We start from the raw sequence: 22443 nt of genomic DNA on the forward strand, positions 1-22443 counted from the left end.
TTATTTTATTATTTTTAGCTCAATGTTTAAATATTTTCGCGTCAATTTTTTTTCTGGTTATTTTATAAAAAGTAGAATCGTTTAAAAAAAGAAAAAAAAATACATGCATATTCCCTATTGCGATAGTTTAGTCAAAGGTGCATTAATACGACAAAATTATGTTTAATAAACGCTGATTTAGATAAAAAAAAAAGATAACATTAATACAGATAAAATATTTTTCCAATTTTAACAATGACCACAGATACTATACATTTTCAATTATATTTATTACGTTTTCATTTTAACCACATTCTATTCAAAACGCATTAATATTATAAGTAATTCGTTAAACATTTTATTTCGACAAATCGATACTTGTTGCGTTTTTATTACGTATTTCAAGGTATCTATTTATTATTTACAATACATTTTAATAATAAGCTTTAAGCTCATATTTAATTAATAGAGTTAAATTCTACATACATTTTAGTTTGAGATTCGTGAATTCTTACAATATTGCAATTTTACGTCACAACGATCTCCAATTTCCATTCCTTTCTTCCCCTTTGTGAAGATAGAGATAACAATAAAATGTCAATCACATGAGCTGACACAACTCTGACAACTCAATAACTATTAAAAGTACAAATTTAGTCGATTTGAGAGTAGTTTTACTGATCTGGTGTAAATCGTGAGCTGATCTGCAGTTCAAAAGATGAGTTACCCATGCCTGTAGTGACGTGTGGTGTTGGCGCTGTCACCTGTCACCTGTCATCTGTCATCTGTCAGCTGTCAGCTATCGGCTGTCAGTGACTATGCGCGCGTGTGGTTGTTGGCGGTGACTGGCGGCGCCTCCGCCTCCTCCAGCGCGGCTTCCGCTTTCAACTTACGATATTTACCTATAAAAATACAGAAATACACTTTAAAAGCTGAAATGCGAAAGTCTAGATTGATGGATGTTTGTTAGAGTTTGCCGTCAAAACTGATCGGATCTTAATAAAATTTGGCATATATGTAGAGCATTGCGTGTAGAACATAAGCCTACTATTGTTTTTTTTTAATAACACGAGCATGGATTAAGAGGCGAAAATAACATAAAACATTTGCAAATAAAAGAATTTACATCCATAAAACTGTTAGACTGGGCATAATTAAGGAGTCATCTAACATTTAGTGATTCATCTTATATCTATGGTCAGAAAACTTTGACAAGCGACCATAGAGAAATCAACAAAGCTAGCAGTGTGCGAGGTACTGACGCGATATCCGCACCATGATGGTGCCCCACCACACGGACCAGCCCCAGCCCACCAGACAGAACAGCACCGTGAACAGCTGCCCGCAGCCCACCAACACGTTGATCAACAACGAACCTGACAATAATAACAATGTAAAAAATTCAAACAGATTTATTTATACACGTCGAAATCAGACTTTTAGAGCAAACGCATACCTTTCACTAAATTATAGCACAACCGCCAATACCATAATGGTTTGTGGTACGTACTACCGATCTTGCGGTCGAGGGTTCGAATCCCGACATTCGACTGTCGTGAACCATATCCTAGCGCTTAGTTGCTTAGTTGGTAAAATAATAAAGAATCTACTAGTTAATATCCTTTATAAAAAAAAAAAACAAAAAAAAAAGAACTATATTAATACGTAACGTTTATTTCATTGTTAAATAAACGAAATATGTAATTGTAAAGACTCACCAATCCTGTGTCTCGGAGTGTCGTGTATCCCAAACCTCGGGATACCGAAACACAGACAGAACAGCCCGCTCAATATTGTACCTGAAATTACAAACAAACATTACTAAATATAATATTAGACAACAACCCTATGAAAGTCAGACTAATGTTATAAAGAGCAAAGATTTGTATTTTTTTAAATATTGAAATAACTTAAAAACTACTGGGCCGATTTTAAAAATTCTTTCACATTAAGAAAGGTAATTTATCTGTCTTTTAAACATTTTTTTATTTGATGAGGACAAAGTCGCGAGCAACAACTAGTCTTATAAGAGATTTTTTTAATATTATACAATTTTTAATATTATATATTATACAATACCTGTCATTATGCTGTGTTATTTTGACAAGCTATTTGTGATCAGTGCCACGTACTATAAGAGAATACGCAAAACTCCAGGCTAGTAGATTACTAGTTTTGTTATCAGCTCACCGAGTCCCGGCACCAGGATGTTGCAGAGCAGACAGAAGTAGGCGAGGGGCGCGGGCAGCACGGGGATGGCGCCGCGCATCACGCTGGTGTGCTCCACCAGGCTCGCGTCCAGCTTTGTACGAGTGTCCTGTGACACATCATATAAAATATTTATGAGATAAATAGAAAAAACAAATACAATATCGCAGCGATATGTATAAAAATAAGCTTCACTTTTTGATAGAGGGATTTTAACTGGTTTTTTATTGGTCCTTCGAGCAGGATCGCGATATTCGATATTTTTAAAATAAGTAAATTTAATCGATATGTAATAAAATTAAATATATTCTAAGTTATCTAGACAAAATCTACGGAGTTAAAGTGCATTTATTTATAAAAATTACAACGCAACAAAATTAATAAAAAATATTACCTCCACTTCACAATCAAATTCAATGCGACTTTTGTTTGAATCACTCGTTACTATTATTGTTACATGTTGCGACAGTTGAGGAGACGGGGTTAAATGAGATATAGACATATTTATTAATATGGTTACGAGCAACAGAGAGAACTAACAGAAGCAACGTCGATGCCACAAATGCAGTATTCCGAATTGAAATCAAAACACAATAATCCTTTTATTTTGATGAAATATCGATCTGTTGGTGGCCATTGTTAGTCGACCTTGGCTTTTAACAATTTGTTTGGTTAATTTTATAAAGTTTCGTGGTAATGTTTAGTAGAGATGATAATCTTGGTTGAAGAAAACTTTCTCACGCGACCTCCTGGTATATTGACATTTTAGTTACATTTTCATGTTTGGTTTTTTAGCAGGCGTTTACTTGTATACGGGAAGTTTAATAGAAATTTTACTTCGTTTAAAAACTATATTACAAATATAATTTTACTAACATTATTAGAAATAATTCACTAATAACATTAAAGCGAAAAAATTTATAACTTAAAAAAAGCTTTTTCATCGAGCCCTAATTGACGGCAAATTTCGTTAACGCGTTCCATGTATCATTAATTTGATGACTGTGCAAAAAATATATCGAATAACGTATATCTCGAACAGAATAATTTTATAAACTCGATAACAAAAAGTTAGGGCGCACACACACCTTCGACTAAACTATCGCCATGCTTAGTCCTTTCTTTCATTCCTATGATCTTATAAGGAAGTGCGCACACTAGTTGATATTTAGTTGTGCAACTAAACAGTTGAATTGTCTAAACAATCGACAATCGCACAACAGTTATGCGATAGTTTTCAAATGTGCGCACGCTCTTAGCAGACAAAATACTTTCCTTTACCAAGAAAGGTCCCTAATTATACGTTAGTGTTGTAACTTCTAATATTTGAGTTCCGAGGAGATGTGACTCAGTTTGCGTGAAGGCCTTTGTCGAAAGGTTAATGACTGGACATTTTAGCATTAGGTTATAATGATATGAATTTCTATATAAGCTTGATTTCGAAAAATATGCGGCAGAAATGTTTGTAGATTATACAAGACTAGCTGTTCCCGTGCGGCTTCATCCGCATGAAATTATGAATATTTTGTTTTCATTTGTCAAATTATCAATAGCAAATGCCAAAATGACATGACATAACAAACCTTGGCAATCTTACTTTCTTGATGTTGGTATCAACTTATGGTCTCTTTCCCACATTAGGGTTTTAGTCCAAAATATTTACCTCCCTTGATGACGTGAAAATATATAGCCTAAAGCGTGACGTTAGTGTAGGGCTTTTTATTAAAAAAAATAATTATTCAGAAATATGTTGTAATTTGTGACATTTTAGGCAACAAAGAAGTGTGTGTTTACGCTTTATTATAATAGTATAGATATAGATAATTATTAATATGAACGAAGTTCTTAAAAATATTTTGTCATAGAGACATTGAATTGTATTTATGTCTGTCCCAGAAACATTTAACGGTCATTAAGTACATCCCTAATTGTGGAATTGTCATAGTAATAATACACTTAGGCCCTAAGGTAGACCTTAGATAGAGTGCAGAGAGTTGATGGCTCATTAAGAGTAGTCCAACATGATTGTTAATGGCCTAGTCACTTCTAACTTAGGTTAGATACCAAGCTTAATGGGGACCTATTGGTGAGGTAATGAAGATGCTTTCGTGTATACTTACTTCTGGCGGCAGTGTGGGAGAGAGGCTCTTGTTCTTGGAGAAGACGCTCGCCCGAGGACTGGAGGCGGGCTCCGACTTGCGGCGGCACGCGCCCCGCATCCACCGACACAGGGCGAAGTTACAGCAACTGATGTAAAATACATTACACATTAAAATATTATAACTAACAAGCTGTTGCCCGCAACTTCGTCCGCGTAGTATTAGAAAACATACGAACTACATGAATTACAAATAGCTACGTATCCCTCGGGAACCGGATATTTCTCGGGGATGAAGCTTATCCCTTGTGTACTCCAGACTTTGTTTTATATCTGTGCCAAATTTCAATAAGATATGTTGAACCGTTGCAGAATGATCGAGTTAACATTAAAAAACTAAATTAATGAATCCCAAAGGAACCGTAACTACTCCAGGGATAAAAAGTAGCCTATGTGTTCTTCCAGACTATGCTCTAAATCTGTACCAAATTTCATTGAGATCCGTTCAGCCGTTTAGGCTACAAACGCTAACAAACATCCATCCATCCATCTAAACTTTCGCATTTATAATATTAGTAAGAAGTAAGATAACTAGGTTTTTCGTGTTAGAGCACAGACCTTTGACTAAACTGTTGTGCGATTGTCGACTGTTTCGCAGACAATTCAACTGTTTAGTTGCACAATTAAAAATCGAGTTTTGCGATAGTTAAGTCAAAAGTGTGTGCACGCTCTTATAGTTATGTGTGAGAAATGTTATAAGGAAATAGATAATACTAACGTATTAGGCGTGCTATCGCTGAGTATGCTGTCCCTTCTCTCGACGTCTTTCCTCCTCCGGCCGCAGCAGCCGGCCTCTTTGACGAGGGGCGGCGTGGTGTCCGCGGCGAGGACGCGGCGAGGCGCCGACGAGTCGCCGACGCGCCGCCGGCAGCACCCGCACAGGATGTCGCGAAGTTTTCGCTTGCGTTTCGTTTCACTCTCAAATTCTATAGTTGCCGCCTATTACGAACATTGAGATGATGGTTATAAAGTATAAAATAAAGGCTTGTATGTTAGTGATGTTACACTTCGTAACATTACACCGCGTAACGTCGGTCAATATGCAGTTTTTTTTAATCCGTGAAAAACAATGTTAACTAAATGTAACGTTTTCACGGAAAAGCCTTGATCCCAATCAAAGTAGCGGTCACAAGTTGTAATTTATTTCAAGTTCTATAATCAGCTTAACATAACACGAAACGTAAAAGAACATAAGTACGTACTTGGAAAAAATACATAGAATTTTAAAATTATCCCTATATGTTATTTTGTAACCCCTATCAAGTATAATTTGATTGCTTAAGCTGATTTAATTAGCTATAAAGACTTGGCAACGAAAAACCCCTTTTAACCCCCTTTAAAAATAATTTCTATATGAAAGTTAACATTTATAAAAAATATAAAACTTACTTTACCAGCACCAACTTCTGCTAAAACCTTTTCTTTTTCCGCATCTTTCTTTTTAAAACAATTCAATTTACTCAACACTCCTTTCTTTTCTTTCGTTTCCTCTCCATCTTTTGCTTCTTTTAATTCTTTCCTTTCATCGCTTGTTTCTTTCGGTTCTGGCGTTTCTCTGTCGTCGTCTTTCGGCTTTGTACAACAAGAGCAACATTTTGTTTTACATTTTCCCATCAATCTGGAGCAGATGTTTGGTTTTTTCTCAACTGGGGTACTTTCCTTGCTGTTATCTGGGGACTGCATTTCTTGTTTGGTTTGACGCGATCTAGGGGGAGGTTTAGGTGTCGTACTTGTGCTTTGGGGGAAACTGAAAGTGGTGAAAGGGGGTTTTTATTATTTTTTTGTACAAAAGAAAGAGAAAATGTACTATCGTTGTTTAATTGCTTAACTATAAGTCAAGATAAAAATTACCTTAAAAGCGAGGATTCTCCGGGATAACTAAAAATTAATAGTTATGGTAACAATGTAATTTTAACTCGATATGTCTAAAGATGCATTAATTTTATTTTACTAAAACAATCAACAGAAAGATAGGAAGCACTTTTAATTAAACAATAAAATGCAAACGTATTTTTAAATATAAAAATTACCCGCTAGAAATTCCGTACCGCTTCGGCAATAGTTCATTTGGTAAGATATACACAGTTCTATTATGAAGCATTATTTACAAAAAAATAAGTTATAACTAGTATTTTTAATAATTACACAATATTTTTCGCGAACATTTGCGTAGAAATTGATTGTAACATTTTAAATTTTGACATTTGTATTTTACATTTTCGCGCCATGCTATTTCAAAATGGCGGACGCGCGGCTAAGACGACGGGTCATGTTCGACTGGCGTGAACTAATTTCTTAAGGGTGAAATTTCATAAGGGCCGTTTCGAGTTCTTACAATTTTACGCATTCATTTGTACAAGAAAATATTCAAATTGAGCGAAACTTGGTTGATTTTTGTTTATATAATTTTCTTTTGTATACGATTGGTCAATGAAATTTATAATGAAAAGTTTTAGTGTTACGTTTTCTTATATTATTTACTTATAAATAGTAAACCGTATTTGTAAATAGGGCATAATTGTAAAATTATGATAAAAACAATATTTTTCTTCGTTAACTATCTTAAATGAATTAAACCATGATTGGTTAGTATTCGTAATCTGTGAGGAGATCCTCAAACTTCCCTAATATAAATCAAATCGCCCGCCTGATGTACCGCGTTGTCCGCTAGGGCTGGCAACATTTAATAGGTTAATAGTGAACGCAACGGAAATTAAAACGATAGCTGTTAAAATATTACAAGAAAATTGTATTGACAGATATATTAGGTCGTTGATCCTTATAAAATTAATGAATGTGAAGTTCAAATAAGAATTACGAAGAATAAATAAATAAGTGGTTGTATAGAACATAACTAGAAGATTGAAGCATTACAGAAGTTATTACTTAAAGTTGCGTTCTACCATTTTGTATGTTATTATCAATGCATCATTTTACTTCTTTATAACAAATAGTCAAGATAATTTAAGTCTTATTCCAGTATAGTTATTAAATTTAAATATGAAATTATAATTATATTTTTTTTTTACATTTATATGTCGTGTGTGACAACCCTGTTCTATGGTAATGAGGTCTGTGGTCACGCCAACCGGTCAGCGCGGGGTCTGATGCCAGGACGCGGCTGACTCAAGTTATTTACCACTAACTATTGATTATGCGAATATCGACTTAATACTACACTTATAGTTCGTTAAGTGGATATTTTAGGTTCCAAATCTACACTAAACCTTTGTGGATTAGAACAACACAGTACTGGTTAAAATGACCTATATTTGGATAATAGTTTAAACTTACCCGCCATTGCTTGTTGCAGATTTATCAGACACGCTGCCATCGGCTGCTTTTTTCTCTATTTTGATCTTCTCTACTCCTGGTGTTGAGTCATTTGAACTCTGCACTTCCACTTCTGCGTCTCCTTTCACTAAAGTTTCCGTCATTTTTACTACATCTGTCTTTTTAATGTCATTCTTGTTCTTTTCGTTAACTACTGTTACTATTGGTTCAATGTTTTCTTTGATAGTTTCTTTCAGGTTTTCATCATGTTTTGGTTCTTCGATCGGTGTTATTATGCTGTCGACAATTTTTGTAGCTTCTGAACGCATTTCTGCAGTTATTGTGTCGCTCGTTTTTTCAATATGATCTTTCATTTTGTTTAAATTGTCCTCAGCTTCTACTTTAGCATCATGGATGTCAGATTTCGTTTTGTCGGCGACATTTTTAAACGTTTGCTTTGTCTCTGCGACCTTCTCTTCAAGTTTTTTAGCAGGAGCTAGAATGTTTTCTGTGGATATTTCCGGTTCTTTTAATATTGAATCAATTTTTTCTTTAACGCGTTCCACTTGAGGATTGTTGTAAGGTGGTTGTAATAATTTGAGTTTAATATTATCATCTCCGTATAAAACTTTTGTAGGTTTCGGTGGTTTTTTGTCGTCATGTTTTCCGTTTTTCTCTTCTTTGGGTGCTGCAGGCTCTTTAGTTCCGGTTACGTCTTTTAGTGTAATATTATGTTTTGTTGAATTATCCTTTACTTCAGTTTCATCTTTATCTCCTTCCTTAGGAAGAAGAGAGTCCTTCGATCCTAATCTTTCGAAAATACCTTTTTCCCGAGCCTTTTCTAACGCGACTGGTAGTTGGTTAGTGACGGTAGTTACGACTTCCAATGGTTGGGCAGTAATGGCTGCAGTTGTCATAGAAACCACATTTTTCTTAGTTAATATAACCAAGTCGCCTTTCTCGTTTGTAATTTTATCGTACTGAGTTTCGTTATCTTGTTTAGTCGTTTCTTCATCATCCTTTGCAACGTCTTTTATTAAACTTATTTCCTCATTTGCAACGTTGTCTTGTTTGGCCTTTGTTGTGGTTTCTGAAGATTGTTCTGTAGTGGCTTTTTTCGTTCCTATTTCATTTATTTTGCTTGTTGATTTAGCTTTCTCGTTTAGGTCATTCTTTTTGTCTTTATTTTTAACTAATGGTGGTTTTTCATTGATGTTTTTAGTACTGGATGTTCGTGTCAGGCTTTTCATACTGCTAGTTCTGCTCATCGGTTTTTTGACGTCGGTTTTGTTGGTGACGTTAGCTTTCGTACTCGGTGCTCTTGCTGCTAATTTAGAGCCAGTTGTAACTTTACCATTGACCTTCTTCTCGGGACTTGGATCTCTGCTAGCAGTTCTACTAGTTTGTCTAGAAGTTATTCTAGATGCAGCAGGTGGGGTGCCGGCAGTTTTTACTGATTTCCGCGCTGTTGGAGTAGGTTTTGGTGTATTTTTAGCTGAACCCGATTTAGGATCATCATTTGGACTTTTATTAGGAGTGCCAACTATTGGCGAAAGTCGTTTGGTGCTAATCGCTCTATTTGTAGGTGGAGGGCCTACTTTACCAGGAGATATAGGAGGTTTGCTGTGGACAACACCTGGAGAAACATCTAGAAACTCAGCGCTTTGACTTATAGCACGCTTATCGTGAACCTGACTCCCAATTTTGATGGTTTCGTGAATACTACTGGTACTGTTAGATATAAAACGTTGATTTTTATTTAAATTATTGTCAAAGGGTCGTCTATAATTAATAAAATTTCGTGAATTTCTCGTTGGCGATACTGAATTCTGTCTTTTGGGAATTTTGGAATTCTTAGGCGAGGTATCGTTTGATTGAGTTTGCGTTTTAGAAAGCGAGGTAAGTCTAGACCTGTGCGTTGTAGGTTTTGGTTTGTTCCCTATAGTTTTAGCAGGTTCCTTTTTACTTGTAGGTAAGTTATCAAACTTCACTGCCAACGGTGAGTTCGATCTTGACTTGAGATTTATTTTGTTAGGAGAAGTGCTTCTGGAATTTGCACGGGAGCCTACTCTACTTCTACTTGTAGGTTTATCTAATAAACCCATTTCTTTTAGTAAAGCTTCCTCTTCTTGTTGCCTCTTAATTTCAGCTTCTGCTTCGTGCTTTTCTCTATTTAATTCGCTTAATTCTTTTACTTCCTCTATGTTTGCTTTCAGAAAGTTCCGAGGGGAGCGCGGTCGACTTAGTATCGTCGGTGGAGGGATTGTGGCCACTTGGGCCATTTTGGTGTTTGATTGTGTGGTGGTTCGTTTTTTTGTTGGTGAGCAGGATCTGGAGTTGGCCGCTGAAGTTTTAGGAGTTGTATGTCGGGATGTTTCTTCCCGGAAGCCTCGCCCTATTATAAAATGCAACACATTAGTAAGTAACACTTTAGTAACTTGGTAAAGCCCGAGGTTAAATAATAAATAGATACCTTTAAAGGGCGATACTCTGCCGGTACCGTGGCGGATGTCCAAGGGCAATGACCTCGGACTCGTTGGTCGCGAAGGGTCTGGAGGTTCAGTTAGAATTGCGAAGGATTTTTCCTTTTTTCTTTTACTTGTTGGCACAGCTCTGTTAAACAACAAAACATTGTATCATTAGTCTTGTTTAAGTCAGTTAATTATATGTAGAGTTTGTGAATATTTAAAACTATTCATTTATATTTTTGATTTAAATAAGATTTGGTTTTTGTTTAAAAAAGTACATTTAAGTAACTAGTAAATAAAATTAATAATGATATACGTATTTTATGTATTTAATGCAAATGTTTCATGGTTCAATGACTTTAGAAAAAGTTACTTAATTTTTGTATTAACATAGTCAATAAAAGGCAGTAAATTAAAAAAATTGGCCTGCCTCAGCGGCCTTGTCTCTCCAAGGCTAGTGTAGACTTGACCGGTGTTATTTTACTATCGACGCGACGCGTTGAGAAGCTATTTTATTTCATTGGACAAAATAGTTTTAAAACATTGATATTTACTAGCAATTAAACATAAGATCAGTTTAAACTATCACATAACTGTTGTGCGATTGTCGATTGTTACGCAGCCAATTCAACTGTTTAGTTGCTCAACTAACAATTGAGTAGTGTGCGTACATCCATATAACCTCATGGGTATCAAAGCCACTAAAAAGTTGTCAGACCATTTAGTTGCAGGTCTGCCCGCGCTTTTAAACTACTAAAAAGACAAGTCTAGGCACTTCTAAATGTTTTATAATGAACTACTTTTGCAGGCGACTTTGTCCGTGTGGAATATAAAAATAACTTAACAGTAGCTTATGTAGAAACTAACATCCATCCATTTCAACTTTCTCATTTATAATATTAGTTTAAAGTATGATGTTATTAGTTATTTTAAAAAACATTACACTTACAACTAATTGCATCTCATTCCTAAATTTCTTACAAACAAGTTTCAAACAAAAATACTAAAAGCAGTTAATATTTTTCATGTCACAAATCAATGTAACGCTTCGCTACTACACAATGCGCTAGCACTTCTAGTGTAAGGCATCAAAGAAATTGGAGCTCGCGCTACAAGGATCTTAGCCGTCCTTGAATCACTAAATAATGCAACACGGCAAAATGTTATACATTTTAATATTCATATTCGCTTCGCCACAAAGAAACGTTTACGGCGACTTATAATTTCGTATTCGACCTTAATACACACAGAGTAATGTGTCAGAGGGAACACGAATTAATTAAACTTAGAATTAGGAATTCTAAAACAGCCAATGTATTCATCCAGACTCTATGATATTCTCTACATCTATGGATAATTTCAAGAGTTTCGTTCAGTTATTACAACAGACAATTATCTCTAGTCGTGTATCTCTTTCTATCAAATGATATGTTAGTATAAACAGACGTAATATCAAGTGGCTATCATCTATGGTCCGATGTGCGGGAACTTTCGCTCGCCACGCACTGCTACAGTTTGCTTTATTGCGGTGTAAGCTATAAGCGGAAGCGTGTGAAAAAAAATAGCAAAACAAGAAAAAATATTTACGATTATTTTAACATTAATGCAACTGTGTTAACAAACCATTCAAGATGTTAATTTGTGACAGAAAAAAAAAATTAGTTGGGATATTGGATGGAAAGGCTGATTAAGACAGCTTGACTAGATAAAAACAAAGCAATTATCAAAAGTAGCTCAAAACCAGTTAATCAAGCCAGTAAACGTTATACTTTCATTAAATTTCGAATGGTTAACTTAATTATTTTTGTATTATAACATTGCTTTGACAAACTATTAAGTTACAAGCACATGCAAATAATATCAGTCAAGGTAAAAACATTCACTAACTTACCACCTACATAACAAATGATGGTATGCATTTTGTGCAATTGATTTTCCCACATGTAAAGACGATACACGACCCGCTGAACCTTGTCACTTAGCCCACACGTACCCACGCACTATGACTAATAGCAAGGTTACACCACGCGATATTCGTCCAGTCGTGTTGGTCACGTGTCGTATGATTGTAATGACTCGTTTATTTTATTACTAGACGTTGCCCGCGACTTCGTTGAGAGAGAAGAGCTACGTATCCCTCGGGAACCGGACATTTCTCGGAAATGAACCTTATCCCATGTGTACTCCAGACTTTGCTTTATATCTGTGCCAAATTTCAATAAGATACGTTGAACCGTTGCAGAATGATCGAGTAAACATTAAAAAACTAAATTAATGAATCTCACGGGAACTATAACTATTCCCGGGATAAAAAGTAGCCTATGTGTTCTTCCAGACTATGCTCTAAACCTGTGCCAAATTTCATGGAGATCGGTTCAGCTGTTTAGGCTACAAACGCTAACAAACATCCTTCCATCGTAACTTTTGCATTTATAATATTTATTATTATTTTTATATATGATTATAGGTGCAAAAATTATACAAATTAGGCAAATAGATATTAAGTTACCTAAAGATATGCACTAGATAACCGTAAGTACTAATAACCTCAAGAAATAGTCGATAGACTTTAAACTCTAAGAAAAGTGTTCCACTTTATGGTAGAAATTACATTTAAGAGGATGTAGGAAATTGTCTCATTTCATGCCACGCTATAAAATCAGCTATGGAATTTATTAGCTGACATCGTAAATGCGTATAAAGACTGCAATATACTAAATTATAGACAGTGAAAATGTGAAAACTATCTCTCTTGTATATCATGTTTTTATTAAATTTTTATCTACAAATATCAGTCACATTTTAACTTTAAATTTACATGTAAAAACATTTCCGTGAAATTAAAAAAAGAAGTTTACATTAACAAGAACTAGATGGCGTTGTAACGAATCCCGTTGACAAATTAACCTAAAAAATAATCAGAACGTTATGATTAGAAAACTTACGAAATAGGAAGCGCTCGAACAAAACGCATGCAAATCGGTAATGTGGAAGATAATGATCGTACGCTCACGCTTGTTAAAGATTGCAACATCTCTGTTCCTGAGAACAATGGATATGTAGGAGGGATCGGAAGGTAACGCAAATGGGCTCATGCAATAAGAAAGTAATTATAATAGAATCAGCTAAATACAAGATATGTCATATTCAGGGTGTTATTAGTGTATTTCTGATATTTAAAATGTCTTTTAGGAAGCGGAAACCAACTCTTTTCGAGTTTTAAAATCATTTACATTATTAATTAAATACTTTCTAACAAAACAAACACGTTTTTTTCATCAAACCGTTGTAATGATTGATGCAAATGATACCAGTAGAAACAATAAACTCTCGTAAGTTCATTCACATGATACCATTCTATCTGCATCAGATACTGTTTGTACGTTACAGAGTGTTGGGAGACGCTGGGAAACATAATTAGACTTGCACATCTTGTTACTTCGTTTAGATAAATTAAGATTATATTTAACTAGCTTTCGCCCGCGACTCCGTAGGCGTGGAGTTAAAAAAAAACAAAAGCAAGTAGCCTATGTGTTCTTCCAGATTATCCTCTACATTTATACCTAATCGAAATCCGTTCAGCCGTTTAGGCTACAAACTGTAACAAATATCCTTCTAAACTTTCGCATTTGTAATATTAGTAAGATTAACTTATACATACTCGTCCATCAAAGATTCAAGTACAAAATAGTTGCTTTACAGTTTTTAAAAACAAAACGCAAATAACTAACAAAGCTACTAGCGACCTGAGGGAGGTATCTACAGAGCCCCATTTTTACCAGATTGGTAACAGGATTTCGTGAGAATCTGTATTTTGCGAACTCGTGATACCCCTTTCAGCCTACCGCCCTGGACGTCATCCCTACCCAAATTCTAGCATTGTTTAAAAACATCCGAAATCTACAAGCGTCCTTAAACAAAGTAATATTCGATTATCACTATCACTGATCGAAAAGTCAAAAATGTATGGAACTGACAACACTTGATAAGTCACGTGCTTGTCACGTATTTATTCGTATACATTTTGAGTCATTTTGTCGATTCTACAAGCGACATCGCTAATCGAAAGTTACTTTATCTAGAGGGGAAGGTGAGCTAAATGGGAGACCGTAATTTCTGTCTTGTGTTGTTTTTATATGATGCGGGTTTCATTAAATTTAAATATTTATCTAATTTAAACTATAACTATAAATTAGATAACTTAATAAATTGATTATACACTTTATTACTAGAAATAAAAACCGTAACGTAACCTGCTTTCCAATTCGCTAAAATTATACTTAAATAAACAATAATTACTTGCAGACAATTAAATGCAATAAAATGAGAGATGTTATGTGTTATTATCAACTTGACGTAGCATAATGCCTTACGTAAAACTTTATACATGTTAACAAAAGTAATTTAACATGTCTTTTTGAAGATTTTTTCAATATTAGATAACTAGGGACCCAAAATTAATTGTCCTGCGACAACAAAAGTATTCTTTCATATTTATTTTCTAACTTATAGAATTATGCATTTTAATATAATAATATTAAAATAAATGACCCTTTAAAGTACAAAGATTTTTTATAAAAAATCTTTTACGGAACTTTTTCCCATGAGGTCTGGAGGTTTAATTACTTTTTAGTATGAATAAATGAACGCACCAAATTGTTTCAAATTAAAAAATAAGAGATCCAGTGTCAAAGAAAACACAACGAAACCATAATAAAATTTTAACCTACTTCACTTCGCAATATAGCGAACATAAATTCCATATTTAACCTAGTTTAGTATATCATACCAATAAGCACAGTAACCCCTGTGACTTTATGTTATATTTTAATAAATTCATCACAGTTATTTAATATTTACACAATTTTATTTAACAAAAAGTTTACATGTAGTCAAAGGTTACGGTTTTATTAGATAGAGAACTAGGATAAATTTAGATTAACAATAAAATAAATTATGATGACAACAACACGTTAAATAACAAATAATTAAATAACAACAAATTAATAACATTAATAGCTAAGATTACAGATACTTCTTTTTAACTGAATCATAAGTCCATTCTGTAGATATCCTACTCTATGTATGTTTTGTGTTCCATTGATCTATGGTTTCAAGAAATTTGTCTCTAGGCCTGCCTCCACATTTAGTACTCATTGTCTTACCATCTCATTTCTTCACTAATACAATTGTAAAATTATCAAGTCTAAAGCAACAAACAAAGTTCTTTTAGATTACATCTATGCCATTCCATCGAGATTTGTTCAGAAGTTTAGACTACAAACTCTAACAAACATCCCTTCATCTGTCCAAAGTTTCGCATCTATGTTAGCAAGATATGTTATAAATATAAACTTTATTTACTTATGTATTTACATGGTATAGTTCTCTACTAGTTGATTGACCTTTGTTAATTTGGATTTCGATAGACGTATGGACGCATTGTCGTCGCGGTTAAGAATTGTGGTCAAATCATGGTTATCAGAACTGAAGTAAACAAGTCCGTGTATAGCTAGCTTAAGTTGGATTATCGTAGATTATTAATTAGTTTCAGATCTAAAGTTTTCAAGGTCTTTAGATTGTTAGTTTTATTTATTCATAAACAAGTAATAAATTGCGATAAAATGAAAGTTGAATACAATGCATATTTTTAGCAATAATTTCTTAACTGACTGACTAAATGATTCATTGATTCTGTTTATTTTTATGATCTTATAAGTAAAAAAATTTAGTCTTTTTCAAGCTAATTGGCTAAATAAATTCAAATAGGTTAAATGAACTTTCGTTCTTAATGTATTGAATCCTAGTTTTTGCAATTATTTATCTATTGCAATACTAACGGTAAATCATTAATTAACAAAACGATAAATCTCCGCGCTCTACTTCTTAATAAAACATTTTACACAAATAAAAATAGTTTCCTGTTTCTATTTTTTTTATTAATATTTATGCGGAAGATATTTCTTTTATCATGAGAAAAAAACAGTTTAAAACTCATTTAAATAAATACTATTTATTGACCAAAAAATCAAAAGAACACAACTTTCTTATCATATTACTAAAATAAAAATAAAGATAAAAATCCTTCGCCAAAAGAAGGCTCAGCAGATGCGGCCTCCAGCTTGTCACTGAAGGCCGCGCTGGTTGTCGGTTATAAAACTTACAATCCAAGTAACCACAGACTGTATAAAGAAGGTGTCAAATCAAAACAAAAGATGCAGTACACAATGTTCCAACCTTAGTGTTTTTGTCACATAAACAAGGTTAAAAAAAACTACATTACAATGCCATCGACCTTGGCAAGGTTGGCAGCATTGAGTCTGTGGTTTATAGTTTTGATAAACATGAATAACTAAATAAAAAAAACTTCATGGTCTATGGTTCCGATAATGATTTCCGTCGATCGTCTCGGATTCAACAAGTAAATGATTCAAATTTTCTTAGTAGGAGATACAGAAATCTATTTATAAAGATACTGGCTTTTGAATTTAAAAAAATAGTAAGTAGCCAGTTAGTAGTAATGGTATATTATAGTATGAAATACAATAAATTCGTCAGCAAGATATTTAAAATTGAGCAAAAAACACTAGAGTATTTAAGACAGGACATGGCGTATAATTAACCTAACCTGTTAAGCGTACTCCGATTTTATAGCAGATAATTAAGTTTTAACAACACATATCCTGTCTTAGATTACTTGCAGAAACAGTTAAATACTAACACAATTCCTCGGACATTTCCAACTTTACACTCCTTAATTAATGGAACTGGGACAATTAGTGTCAACCAGTGGTGTTCAAACTCTAAGCTGACGTAATAAAGGACATTCGACACGAGAAGTATAGTATTTTACAATTAATTTTTTTATGCCAGTTTTAAATATTTATAATAATCTATACTAATATTATAAACTACTGGGCCAATTTAATAAATTCTTTCACCGTTAGTAAGGCAACTTATCTGTGAGTAACGTCGATGTATTTTTTCATTTCACGCGGAAGTTGCGACCAACAGCGAGTTAATATTATTGCAAAATTTTACAAGCACTGGCCAATGTCGCACGAACTCGACCGAAATGTATTTATTAGGATTTATTTTAACATATTAAAAAGCCACATTTAACAAATTGTATGTTATAATTTTGTATAACTGTGACTGATTGTTTTAACTATTAATAAAAATACAATTTTTATGTTTGTAATTTGCAATGCAAGTTTTTATAATCGACTTCCCAAAAGCAGGTACTAGTTTTTACCTTTTACTAATGTTATACTACTAAATAAATTGAAAACAAAAATGTCCTTTAAAAGAAGACAATGATTTTAAAGTCACAAACCATTAAGCCATTTGCCTATATTGTTATTATCTATACTATTATAATAAAGCGTAAACACACACTTCTTTGTTGCCTAAGACGTCAGCAATTACAGTTTATTTTTGAATAATTATTTTTTTAATAAAAAGCCCTACACTTACATCACGCTTTAGGCTATAAATTTTCACGCCAATAAACTTAAGGGGTAAATATTTTGGATAAAATCCCTAATGTGGGAAAGAGACCTTGAGTTGCTGCCAACATTAAGGAAACAAGATTGCCCAGGTCTGTCATGGTTATGTCAGTTTGACGTTTGCTATTGATAATTTGACAAATGTAAAGAATAAAATAAAGTTTTTATAATTCCATGCGGTTAAAATCGCACGGGAACAGCTAGTTGTTTATATCTCCATAATCGAATTGTAGGTTATGCGTTTATCAAATCATATTTGTACATGTATGAATCACCTGTTAAAATAACTTTTACGTAGTTCTGTTTGGTTCGTTGTTTTTATCCTAAATCCTATTTGAGTAGTTGTATTATTAACGAGAAACCTTTACAGCCTTTTATATCGCAGACCATACATGGATACGCCTACAATACCGAAGTTGGGTTTTGCATTCGCAAATTGAATCTTAATCCATTGTAATAAGGCTATGTGAGATCATCGTATGAAAGAAAATTATTTATGTGTGACATTGGTAGGAGTTGTTAACCTTTTTATAACATCTAAATAACGGTATAGTAAATTACATAAGTTTAGATCAACGTTTATTATCTACTTGCTTTCGCCCGCGACTACGTCCGTGTGGTAGTAAAAAAAACAAAAGTGAGTAAACTATGTGTTCTTGCAGATTATCCTCTACGTCTATGCCAAATTTTATCGATATCTGTTCAGCCGTTTAGGCTACAAACTCTAACAAACATCCATCCATTTCGCATTTATAATATTAGTATGATATATACGTTAAAACAAAAGTTTTCTAGCGTAAACTAAAAATAAAATAATTTAATTCTATAATTTTAAAACACTATCTAAGATAGTTATAAGAATTATTAGTCAATTTTACATTTTCTACCAAAAACAAATATCACCATTTTGAAATAACTGTCAATGTCAGATTGACGTTTTGGCGCGCAAACAGATAAAGGTAAAAAGCAAATCCCGCTTTGAGTCAAAGAATATAAATATTACTTGATCATAGTTTTTTGTTATAATTTTAACAAATAACGTTGTAGGAAAATCCCCTAAAACTCAGTGAATTAGGAAATGACTTTGCTAAATTAATACGAATGTTGCTAATACATTTGTAATTTACAAGAATAAGGTTAGAAAATAACAATATGCAGTGAGCATTATGTAGACTGTAATCACACGAGTTTTATTATCTTATTTAATTGTTTATTACTATTATGTTCGTATATTATTGTGTATAAACTAGGTAGTTTACTATAGTTTACTATATCTATACTAAGATTATAAAGATAAAAGATTTGTATTTTTAAATTATCATATGTATTGAAATAACTCAAAAACTACTGGATTGATTACGAAAATTCTTTCGCCATTAGAAAAGTAATCTGTCTGTGAGTAACGTAGGCTATATTTTATTATTTTTTAAATTCACGGGGACAAAGTCAGGGGCAACAACTAGTAATACATATAAACCTTCATCTTGAATCATTCTACTTAAACTGCATCTTCTTATACTATGTATTAACTTGTCTTTTAGTAGTGTTAGAGCGAGTACATCTGAAACTAAAACATCGCACAACTGTTTAGTCTCGCTTTGATTCCTATGAGATTAACTGGAGCGCAAACAACTCTATTTTTAGCTGTGCAACTAAACAGTTGAATTGAACTGCAAAACAATCGACAATCACACAACATCTGTGAGACAGTTTAGTAAAAGGTGTACCCGCTCTTAGTGTCCTGTTGTAACACGATGACAGAAGTTGTAACGTCACCGATTGTAACAAGTTCCATTGTGGTTCATGTTTAATTCATCGGCGACGGGAGCTGAGGTAATTACAATTGTAACGTTACGTAACACAATAACATTATTGTTACGAAATAGATTTATTTGTTAACATTCGGATTTAAGTGTAACATGATGATGTAAATAATACGTCAATAAAAAAAACAAAAGTAAGAAGCATATGTCTATTCCAGTCTATCCTCTAAATATATGCCGAATTTCATCGAGTTCCGTATACCAGTTTAGGCAACAAACTCTAACAAACATCCATCCATCCATCTAAACTTTCGCATTTGTAATATTAGTGTTAGTATGATTAGTACGTAGATTGTTAGTTAGGTATACAATTAAATGTTAATATTAACCAAAAAGAGAAAAGATAACACTTTAAAATCTACGGAAATGTTAACTATTTAGTTTTACATATAAATAATATGTGTTAAGTAAAAAACTATTGATAAACAATTTGTTATTTTATCCCTTTCTCTGTATTTGAAAACATGTACGTCATATCCTTTCTAAGAAAATAAATTCAAACGCCTATTTTTAGTTTTCTCCCTAACTTTCAAATACATACCCATCTATACTTCCTGCCGACACATTCTAAGCGAGTGATTGATGATTCTGGCGGATAAAAGGACGAAAAACTCATTAGGAAGTTATTTTCTTGTCCTTTTGTATCTCGAAATTAGATTTTACGAAAAAAATACGCTTCATAAGTTTTGAAAATGAAAAAATGAACACATCGTTGATTCCAATGTAAATAATTGTATGTTAGTAACGCTTAAAAAACTATTAATTACGCTACAGAAACAAACAACATACAATATAAAACAGAAAACTAAAATTCATGCAACATTTTTTTGTCTTCCACATAACTCTATCATACCTTATCTCAGTCATCACTTGATCATGTCACCTTTCACGTAATCCATACATCTCTTTCTACGTCTACTTCTACCGGTATCGTCTTCAAACAGAAAACTAAAATTGTTATTCGTAAATACACCTCTCGAATGAACATAGAACATTCTATAAGTAAATAAGTAAATTTAAATAACATTGATCATCGTGAAAACTTCAAAATTGTGAGATACGGTTGTTTACGTAGGAGTCATCGGAATATCAAAAGACGAATTGTTTAATTGCCATAAAACTGCTGCTACAAATTGAAAAATACGTTTGTTTTAATGAAATAAATACAGCGATAACAATGTTCTTGTTATTCTTTTGTTTACTGCTGACATTATTTAGGGATTTTTTAAAGTCAAATTACGCGTTTGTCGTCCGCGTAAAATTAAAAATAACAAAAAGATGTAACTAATAGCTTATGTTACTCACAGATAAAATACCTTACTAACAGTGAAATAATTTTTAAAATCGACCCAGTAGTTTGTAACTTTTTTTTCATGACATAAGGTGGCAAACGAGCAACGGCCACCTGAGTCCGCCAAAATGGCGAAGCGACCGCTACCCATAGACATCCCACCCTTATCCGACAGAGAAGAAGACACACATAAAGAGAACATTTCCCCTTCCTATGCATCTCCTTCACCGTCAAATCCACTTTCCCATCCCATCCTCTACTTACGAGTATAAGAAGAGGGTGGTAAAGAGAAAGGGACTTAAATTAGGCCCCCGGCACCACACTCATCAGACGCTCGGAATTTCTTCCACTTCACGCCTGTCTTCTATGTGTTGTGACTTATTCCAATACAAACAAAAATACAAATCTTTCTTCTTTATAATATTCGTATAGTAAAGAAAACGTAATAAACAATTTCAATGTAAAATAGACTGTAATTTAACTAGTTTCTAAATAAAAATATGATTTAGTAACATTTCATGAAATTAGGCGTTTTGTAAGATGTTAAATGAAGAAATCGCGGCCTCGGCTAGTTTTAGATCATGATAACATGTACAATACGACCTTACAATTGTTAATACTTTTATAATATAAATAAGTACTAAGTAATTAAAAAAACTCAAGACTTTTATCCTTGTAACTCTCCGGAACACACGAATTAATTGACATCTCATTCGTCTATATCAATCGAGATATTACGAAGTCTTACTTAGATAAGTAAAAGTAAAGAAATTATAAAAAATACGCAGCATTTAGCTAATTTGATGAGAAACGCAAGATGGCTTTTAATATCTTCGTTACACAATCAGAAAGTGTAAAAATGCCGGTAAGATATGTGTTGAGTTGCGAGAGGACGTTTTGTTATCAATAGAATTTGTATGTTAAATTTTCACAAAGTTATTCTATTTATAAGTAATCAAATTCGTAAAAGTATTTAAATGTAAACTTATATTATAGTTAAATTAAAATAGGATCTATATTAAAAAAAAAACTCACGGCAGACTGGCTGGAGACTGTGACGTCACAGGATCCGTAGACAACACTTTAAACGCATTGTTAACTTTATCACTTTTCGTCCCCCTGTCCACCCTCTTCCCAGACCCCGGAGCACTGCGCACTTCAAAACTGTCCGCGATAGTCCTTACTCGATTCTTACTCGGACTTTCGACACTTTGTCTCGATGATAGATCGAAATATCGATCCTGTGCATGGATCAACTGAGTAACAGTGAACGCGGGAGGATCATCTTCGTCGGAAGTTTTAATCGATGTTTTCAAATCGATCTGCGGTCCGAACAGACTGTAATCGAGTGTAATATCTCGATTGAAATATCGATCGTCCTCTATATCTTTTGATGGCGATGATTTAATAGTTATGTCTAAGTCGGCGAGACGCAGTGAACGGTCTGAGAACGCGTACGGCGTGTTGGCGAGTTCCTCCTCGATACTGTTGTATCTACTTCGGAAGAGCGACGGCGTCTCCCCCCCATCGTACTTTCCGCCGAAAAGATCGTATCTACCGAAGCGGTTGTTGATTGTATCGAATTTTGGATCTTTTATACCATCTTCGGTCTTCATCTTGTTTGCGGTCCGGACAGGGCTCGATGTCGGACTCATGTCTATATGTAGTATACCATGTTCGTCTTTGTATTTTAATTTTAGCGCCATATTTACATTTCTTGCCGTCTTGAGTTTTT

The 22443-nt window shown here is 33.6% G+C and overlaps 1 protein-coding gene across 1 annotated transcript; it reads right to left on the reverse strand.

Moving 5' to 3' along the window:
* Nucleotides 1-221: 221 nt before the first annotated feature.
* On the reverse strand, nucleotides 222-22339 carry LOC106100231 (protein stum-like). The gene is made up of 10 exons (XM_013279027.1): nucleotides 21744-22339; nucleotides 10092-10231; nucleotides 7640-10013; nucleotides 5735-6092; nucleotides 5064-5284; nucleotides 4308-4434; nucleotides 2170-2296; nucleotides 1698-1778; nucleotides 1242-1355; nucleotides 222-881 (listed from the first exon to the last, which is right to left on the reverse strand). The coding sequence occupies exons 1-10, from the start codon at nucleotides 22322-22324 to the stop codon at nucleotides 796-798; spliced, it is 4209 nt and encodes a 1402-aa protein (XP_013134481.1). The 5' UTR covers nucleotides 22325-22339; the 3' UTR covers nucleotides 222-795.
* Between the last annotated feature and the right edge of the window lie 104 nt (nucleotides 22340-22443).

This window comes from Papilio polytes, unplaced genomic scaffold, assembly GCF_000836215.1.
Source record: "Papilio polytes unplaced genomic scaffold, Ppol_1.0 DF824325.1, whole genome shotgun sequence".
Taxonomy (NCBI): Eukaryota; Metazoa; Arthropoda; class Insecta; order Lepidoptera; family Papilionidae; genus Papilio; species Papilio polytes.

Bases quoted from the DNA above. Each gene is read 5' to 3' on its own strand.
- LOC106100231 (XM_013279027.1), bottom strand. From the start codon at position 22,324: ATGAAGACCGAAGATGGTATAAAAGATCCAAAATTCGATACAATCAAC. The intron at 1,356-1,697 runs GTGAGTCTTTAC...TATTATTGTCAG, and splicing joins CACTCCGAGACACAGGATTG to GTTCGTTGTTGATCAACGTG. The intron at 882-1,241 runs GTCAGTACCTCG...GTATTTTTATAG, and splicing joins CATCATGGTGCGGATATCGC to GTAAATATCGTAAGTTGAAA.